Source organism: Engraulis encrasicolus, chromosome 7 (assembly GCF_034702125.1).
Source record: "Engraulis encrasicolus isolate BLACKSEA-1 chromosome 7, IST_EnEncr_1.0, whole genome shotgun sequence".
Classification (NCBI taxonomy): Eukaryota; Metazoa; Chordata; class Actinopteri; order Clupeiformes; family Engraulidae; genus Engraulis; species Engraulis encrasicolus.
This window is the reverse complement of record NC_085863.1, coordinates 2,171,401-2,180,414: the sequence shown is the minus strand read 5'-3', so window position 1 is coordinate 2,180,414 and position 9,014 is coordinate 2,171,401. Positions and strand designations below refer to the sequence as shown.

General features: G+C 40.7%; 1 protein-coding gene across 1 annotated transcript; it reads left to right on the top strand.

The window, feature by feature from the left end:
• Positions 1–418: 418 nt before the first annotated feature.
• LOC134452341 (zinc finger protein 391-like) lies at positions 419–2,312 on the top strand. Its single transcript, XM_063202691.1, has 2 exons — positions 419–1,010; positions 1,504–2,312. The coding sequence occupies exon 2, from the start codon at positions 1,646–1,648 to the stop codon at positions 2,189–2,191; it is 546 nt and encodes a 181-aa protein (XP_063058761.1). The 5' UTR covers positions 419–1,010; positions 1,504–1,645; the 3' UTR covers positions 2,192–2,312.
• Positions 2,313–9,014: the final 6,702 nt, after the last annotated feature.

Genomic DNA, 9,014 nt, shown 5'->3' with positions numbered 1-9,014 from the left:
CCCCCAATGTAGTCCCAGCATTTTAAATCTCTGGCCAATTAATCAGGGCCAAAAGCCCCTGCAGTCAAATGGATGAATGTACCCCTTGGTGGAGTGTAAATGAGAACTGTTATCACTCTCTGGATCCTGAAACCTCAACGACTCCCATTTGCACCTTAATGGGTGAGACCCGTTAGTCACCTAACGACGGGAGTGGTCTACAGCTCTTCCATTTAAACTTTGATGGGCATACCTTTTGTCACCTAATGAGGGGCGTGGTCTACAGTTCCACCTCTACTAGTGGCCCGGGGATAAAGCTCCTGGCTCCCTAACATCAGGTTACAACTGCAGAAGACTTGGCTGAAAAGAGGAATCATTACCATCAGGTTACAACTGCAGGAGACTTGGCTGAACAGAGGAATCGTTACCATAAGGACAGAACTGCAGAAGAATTGGCTAAAAAGAGGAATCGTTACCATCAGGTCAGAACTGCAGAGGACTCGGGTAAACAGAGGAATCGTCCTGAAGCTGCAAACAGTAGTTCTCCTGGCTACAACTACAACTGATCCTTTTACTATCAGAACCTGGATGAATGAGAATCTTCAGAGGCGCCTCATCGCAACTCGCACTGAACATGGATGCCATGAAGGAAGAGGACATCTATGACTTTTTACCAGAGCATTTGTCTACAGACACCAAATATAGTGGCACTTGTAGAGGTACTACACCAATCTGCAAAGAAGAACCATGTTTATCCCATGAACTTGAAGGAGGGGAGAAGTCTCATGTCACGAAATGTTGTGGTGATGAGAGAACTTCTACAACTCAGCCATCAACTCCATCCCAACAGGCAATACCTGTGAAGGTGATTAAAGAAGAGGATATTTATGATTTCCTCCCCGAGTATTTGTACAGAACAAAGGAGGAAGAGAATGAAACAGGCACATCGTACATGAAAGAAGAAGCCATGGGCGTGAAAAGAGAAACAGAGTCTTCTCTAATGGAATGCAATGGAGACATAGCCCTAATAGGTAAGTTCCTATTACAAATAAATGCCCCCCAAAAAATCAATAACATTTTTGAACATTCTTTAAACAGCACACTGTATAATTGGAAAGCAATAAGGTTGGTATGTGTGTGCCTCTGCTCTGGTGTGTGTGTGTGTGTGTGTGTGTGTGTGTGTGTGCGTGTCTGCTCTAGTGTGTGTGTCACTTTTGTACAGTGTATTGCTTGGTGTGTATATTCTCACAAACAAAAGTTAGATCCCCTGAAGGAATATGCACTACACAAGTCTTGTGTCATATAACATTTTAAATATCACATATTGCCTTTAATAAATATCATACTACAAAAGCATTGTGTGCGCCTCATTCATTCACTTTTATGAAGATTAACGTAACAGTACATAGGCTATGACCCGTGAGGAATATGTTCAGTATACTATATGAAATGTATGATATTGTCTGTTATTCGTTTATGGAATTAAAACTTGTTTGTTTGTATGTCTTCCTCTTATATAATCAGATGAACACCAGACAGCTTCTACTAGCACAGACCATCAACAGTGTGCCACATCTGAAAAGAGTTTCGAAGCAGAATCCATGCACCAGGAACCCCATTCAAATGTGCCACATGTGGAAAAGACTTTAAACGGAAAGATCACCTCATGATTCACCAGAGAACCCATACTGGAGAAAGGCCTTACCAGTGTGCTACATGTGGAAAAGGCTTTAAAAAGAAAAGTCACCTCATGTATCACCAGAGAACCCATACTGGAGAAAGACCATATCCATGTGCTACATGTGGGAAAGGCTTTACAACTATAAGTGCTCTCACCATCCATCAGAGAACCCATACTGGAGAAAGGCCTTACCAGTGTGCTACATGTGGAAAAGGATTTACAGAGAAAGGCAGCCTCATTTCCCATCAGAGGATCCATACTGGAGATAAACCATATCAATGTTCAACATGCGGAGCAGCCTTTTCACAACTCACCTCTTTGGCTTATCACCAGAAAACCCACACTGGAGAAAGGCCTTACCAGTGTACTACATGTGGAAAAGGCTTTAAACAGAAATGTACCCTCATCACCCATCAGAGAATCCATACTGGAGAAAGGCCTTACCAGTGTGCTACATGTGGAAAAGGATTTGGACGGAAACATTGTCTCAACAGGCACCAGAGAATCCATGCTGGAGAAGGTCCTCAGTAGTCTGCTATGTGTAGTCCAGGCTTTGCCCTGAAAGATCTCATCTCCCATCAGAACATCCTTCAGAAATCTATTTCTTGTGTTTTTGACTACTTTTTAAATGAAGTTTCTTTTCATGGCACAATGAATATTTATGTGAAGTATTTTCTCCATGTATTAAGTATGTAGAAAAATACAGTATACCTTTAGACATACAGAGACCCTTAGCATGTCCTCTAATGCAACAGCAGCACACACATCAAGGGTGAGCGTAGAAGAGCCACTATTGTTAATGTGAAGTGGGTAATGTTTATGCATGTTGAAATGGCTTGGGATAACACACCTTTACATGATCATGCCACATTAGAGTATAATGGCTTCCATTGTTTATATGAAGGTGGTGATGTCACTGAGGTGCCTGTGTTGCTTAGGACACCTACGGTATCTTTCTTCATTGTTAGTTTAGTTCAGTTTATTTAGTTTAGTTGAACAGGGACCATGCACAATGCACATTGATTACAGAAGCAAAAAAGATGGCTTGTGCCAGATTATATCTATATTTGGTTTGGTTTTGGTGTGGTTTGGTTTATTTATGGATATAGGAAGACAAAAAGGTATCCAAGGGATAACATGTAAAAGCGTAAACACTTATTTCCAACATGGTCCCTGATGGAAGAGGACAAGACATAACAAAAACATGTAACAGATATCACATACACATATGCCATCACATTCCTACGTCACCTAGTTCTCCACTTTATTCCACAAAAATACTCTAACTCTTTGTTTAAAACACCTTTTTGTTTCCGCCATTTTAATATTTAGAGGAAGGCTATTCCATAGCATAATCCCTGTATAAAAGAAAGAGCTGCGAGCTGTGCTTTTTGAAGCTGGTACCTTACAGGAGCGAACACTTGCTCTTGTTCCATGGGCATGTTGAGTATGCACCATTACAATTTGGGATCCCAAGTACTTAGGGGCTATCCCATTTATAATGTTAAACATATGATTCAGTTTTAGCTGTTCAACCCTTAATTTCACAGGCAGATAGTCCACTTTCTTAAAATCATTTGAAGTAACATGATACCTAGATGGTTTACCTAATATAAAACGGATCATGTTGTTCTGCATAACCTGCATTTTATTTTTTATTTTCACTGTCAGGCCACTGTACCATGCTGAACAGGCATAGTCAAAATGGCACTGCACAAGCGCTGACACAATATATATAGCTAATCCATATACAGTCCCTGGACAGGTAAAACAAATGTTAAAATACTAGGGGTGGGCAAGCTTGAAAATCTTTAATCGCATTAACTCAATGATGTGTGTGTGTGTGTGTGTGTGTGTGTGTGTGTGTGTGTGTGTGTGTGTGTGTGAATAATTTCACATTATCACTTTAACAATTTCACTGTATTACCTTATCAAATTTACCTGAAAGAACACACAGGAAACAGAGGTAGCATTTAAAATCTGCGAGCAGATTTTATTGTATAACGGCCGGAGGAGTTACTGCGTGGGGAAACACCCAGCAAATCCTAAAGTGTATACAGAAACAAGCCTATTTAACCAGTCCCAGCCCCACAGTCCATGACATAATCTAACAAGTAAAATACTAACGTCATCTTTCAAAGTTATCAATCTCCATGTCAACCTGGAAACATCTGGCTATCTGCCAGGACAATTGTAGGAAAAGTCCCTCTGACTTGGAAAGCAGGAAGGGCCAGCATCGCAGGGCCAGGAAACCCACAGACGCAGAGTCAGACAGAAATACAGAGAGGAAAAGCAGACAAGACAGAAAACAACTTAACTAGAGCAACCTATTTGTATGAATTCAAATGGATATATTTTCATAAAATGTATAAATGCAGTCAATTTATTCACATATCCCTCCTGTTTATGAAAATGTAACCATTATTACTTAACAATCACCGTGGCTTTTACGCATGGTGTGTAGAATGAAAATGTTAAAATATAAAGGTCAGAGCTATGCAGAACCATTACACTGCGTTAGTCTGCTCCATAAAGATTGAGCACTAAAATGTACAACAGTCAGTCAATAAAATATGAAACTTCCTTCAAAGTTGACACTCTTGTTTACCCAAACTTTTTCCCCAAAGAAATTATGAATGGCCCCTTTATTGAACCACCCACTGTTTGCAAACCCATGTGAAAATAATCAGCAAATTAAATGAAACAATAAAATAATGGAAAAGATGAACTCAGTGAAACAATTAGTTGTGCAGTATACCCCTAACCTGTCTTACTTGCAGAAGTGGTCACTAACTAATGTCCATAATGTCCATCTTGTTGTTGTTGTTGTTGCCAGACCAGTCTCTCTCTCTCTCTCTCTCTCTCTCTCTCTCTCTCTCGTGGCCACCCTTATGGGCAGCTGTCGTTGCTCCGTCAGATCCAGTCTTTGCATGTGTCCATAGCACCCCTCCATATGAGGACTGTCCGAGCCTTGGAAACACTCGGCCAAGCCCTTTGAGGAGAAGGTATCACGAGACACCCCCTACAAATCCAGTACCGTTCAACTCAGTCTTTCAGCAATCTTTCGACGATCTTTGGTACATTTCTTTGGCACAAGTCCGTGGATGCTGGCATCAGCTCCTTGCCTGCATGGCACTGTGGCAAACCCCCAGCGACTCCTCCAGTCTTTCTCAAGCTGGCAGGATTCAGTCCTGGCATTGTTTCACACCTGCCATCAGGTCCAACTGACCTCAGCTCCTTTAACTCTGTCCATCGAAACTCCTGGAACGTCTCCTGACGCCCCTTTGTCACTTGAAACAACGCAGTCCATTAATCCACAAAACTTTCAAAACGACATCGTTGATCTTCCGGAAACAGCAACAGATCATCTCAGCAGAGACAACCCTTTTGATGACATCAGTCCAACTGTCCATGTTGAACTTTTTTTCCCTCACTTGAGAGACAGCTCTGTTCTTGAGAGAGATTCTCAGAGAGGCAGAGAGATCATCCACTGGCAACCTTCCATGATGATTTTCTCCTCTTCGACCACTCCTCAATTTCCACCTGTAACTACAAATAAATGTTAGCACACACCCAAATTATTTTACCATTTTCAACAATCAGTGTCAGTGTATACACTAAACCTCAACCTATATGATGTTGTATGCATGTATGGTGCATTCTAGTGAACTTGTTCATGACCTATAACACTTCTTTTGGCAAAATAATTAACATTTCTACACTCTACCCCCCTTCCACAGAGAATAGAATTATTTTCTGTGGAACAGGTCAACTTCTCATATCTGAGAGGTACTTTGTGCCTAATGCAATCTCACGAATGCTTCGCACGCTTACAGTATTAAAACTCCAAGTCTCCAAAGTTAATGTTAACCAAAATAAAATAAGTTCCCCAAAATAAAGTAAATCCCAAAAAGTGTACTTGTATGTGATCATCAATGTCAGATATGACTACATGTCAACTAACTATAGTCTTTATGCTTTACATCTAACTTTGACTTAAGTATCCTTGTGTGCAAGCATATCAAACTTCAGGTCATCAGTTCTACGTGATCAAATAAACCAATTGCCTTTGTGGGCAAAATAACTCAAAACCCTCAAAATTAATAAACAAACTATGCAAACTGAAATCAAAAATAAAATAAGAATGAAAAATGAAATGAAACTAAAAATGAGAATGAGAATGAGTTTTTGAACTGCTCTAAAGCATTACCTTAAACTCCTACGGTCTCAAATTTAGCGTTACTCACAGTCTCACACTTGCATTCTCCATTGGCTCCTTGCTCACCAGTACTGAGACGGACGGTATGTAAACATGCAGTCCCTTTTGATGCAACCAGTCAGCTCTCTCCACTCCAAGTCTTAACGTGCAACCAAGGAAGCTGACAAGGGGGACAAAGGGAACAGTTGCCCCGGGCCCTGGGAGAAGGGGGGGGCAGGATTGGGTCCTCACTACATTGCATGTATTGGGTGAGGGGGGCCTTTCAGATGACTTTGTCCGGGGCCCAGCCAAATCTGTCAGCGGCCCTGCGTGCAACTTGGAACTTTTCCTGCTGAAAATGAAGAACAGCGAAAAGCATTCTACTCTAAACATTTATCATTCTCAATGTGTTTCTAAATATGGTTAGTGAAATCAACATTGTAAGTAAATGTGTTAGGTTTGGTTAGGGGTGAAGTTTCAGAACAAGATCTCATTTAACATGCATTTGTTTTATGCACTATTCATTAATTTGAGGAGTAGCACATTTCAAAAACAGTCATTATTCCATGTGCTTTAAAGAATTACCAAACAAAATAAAACATGATGCATAAAACATCTGTAAATATCCTAAAATGTCTCTCCTGTTTGAGGCATGTGTCATCCACATGACTCAATAACACTGAAGTCATACCTAAACAGGCTTTGAGCACAGTAAACGAGGAGGATAATTGTTAACACAAATCAAACCAAGTTGGAGAGAAAATAAAAACAAAATACAGCATAACCCAGAAAGTTGTAAACCAAATAAAAAATTAAAAAAGTAAAACACAAACACTTCCAAACACCCTGCACCCTCCATCACAGAGGTGCATACATCAATACAGGAAAAGGCAAACACAGTCAGCAATGTGCCGCACAGAAAGAAGCGCTCAGTGGGCATCTTAACCACACACAGACAGTAACCAGGAGATGGGTGCAGCTGGAACAGAGAAGAGAGCTACAAAATAAAAACAAACAAAAACCCATGTCACCAGTGCCGACAAAACAAAACCCAAACATTGTCGCATAACCAATACTTGAAATAAAATAGACAGCACTATTACATGAGGACAACATTTATCAAAAGTACAACAAAATGATGAAAAACAACTTTACCACATCCAGTAAAGCCCTGAAAATACCCCATGCATAGCAGACCATGCATACCTGACGTCAATTAGTCAAGAAATGAATTATCAACTGTGGACTGCAATTGCATAACTACACCACTGGGAGAACCTCCCCAGAGGTAATAACCAGTACACCAAGGCACAACAGGTTCGGATAGATATGCACAGAGACGTTCCCTTTTGTTGACATAAAAAAAGTATTTGATGTACTGACACAAAACATAAAACAAATCACAAAATACTCTAAACTGGCCGTGCCGCTGAAATAAAAAGGAAGGGGGAAATCCAGAGCGTATGCCCTAAATTGCAGGAGTGCGTAAACACTCCGGACAGCCATCTAAATAGACGGGAAGGGAGGAGGCGGCCAGCACGACACAAACCAAAGAAAACAAACAAACAGAAAAGAATGTAAAAAAAATATATATATATGTTTGGGCAAAACAGCGATGGGCCAACTGCCCATGGTGAATTGAAATGATCAGACCCTCGGCGACACTCTCCTCACAACATGACAGGGCGAGAGGAGGTAGAACAGTTCGGATAACAGGGTCTGTCCAACCTAAACACAGACAAAAGGGACGTGGCCAGGGTGCTTGTCCGCGCGTAACCGGACCTCAGCACAGACCACAAAGGCAGAGGTTAAACCCCCCATAGACACTCAAACACCGGGAGAGCTCTAAAAGCCTTCTATTTCGGGGGTTTGTTAAAAAAAAACCTTGGCCTAGTCGCCACTAACTAATTAGGCACTCAGTGGCCAAGCGTACAGCGTACTACAGCAAGACTGGGGGACACATTGTCTGGTGAACTGCACGGTTCAACCCGTTACACACAAATGGACAGAATCGGCACATGGAAAACAACAAGCATGCAACATAAAATGTAAAAATATAAAGCGACCTTGGGTTCCTTGAAAGGCGCTATATAAAACCAAGTTATTATTATTATTATTATAAAATTACTACAGCCACAGACATAGTTGGCTAGTAGTTAGGTCTGCATTAAACACTTCGCAACAGAACCAAACATATTGGCATGCAGTTCTCACTGTCGGTGTTCATGAGGTCATGGTAGATGTAGGGGCTTAGCTCAACTCCCGTCAGTGAGGACAGCGCACTTAAAACAGGGAGAGAAAAAACAAAGTACGGGAACACGCCATCAAAACACAACACACAATACATCAAACTGGCAACACAAACCACCTTGCTGTCCACATCGTTACAACTAATAAGATAGGATGAGATTTGTCCTCACATAAACCTGTGGCACATAACCACTTTTAAAAGCAATAAAATTAAGTCATAACTGCGTCTCATAATATTTTGAAACAAGTAGGCTTAGGCCTATATAAAATGTAAGGTAAAATCTCACCCAACTTGTACATTTAGACATAACCAACCATAAACCATCCTTAAAGCAAAATAAAACCCAGACAGAGTCAAACAAAACTGACAAATAAAAAAAATAAAAAAATCACAGTTGGGAGATAGCAAAAACAAACCAACTGCTTTAATGACCAGACAAGTGAGTCCAGTTAGGTAAACCCAACTTACGGCACAGTCGAGGTAGAACCCAGTGTGAAGAAGCGCCTTCATGCACACCGGACCTCCAGCGACATCCAGTAACAGTCATTGAAAAGTTAAGTACCACAGTACTGCAGGATAATGACATAACACAGTGTCGTGATCAATGCATCACAAAGTCAGTAGTGTCATTCAGGTAACAGGAAATTCATGACACTATGTCTGAACGGATTAAAAGAAAAGGGGAAAGAAAACAGAATAATCCCTCAGAAAAGCATAGACCTACGTTCAAACCAGTATAAAAACTCCAAAATAACCACACAAAAAAACAAACAGATTCATTAGGGCTTATGAAACATATGAAAGTTTCAAAGACTACTCAAAATTAAATGGTCTTGGCTTCTAGAAAGTTGCAGGTTCACAATGAAAGTTCACAAACAAAAACAAATACATTGTGGAAAAAAGAA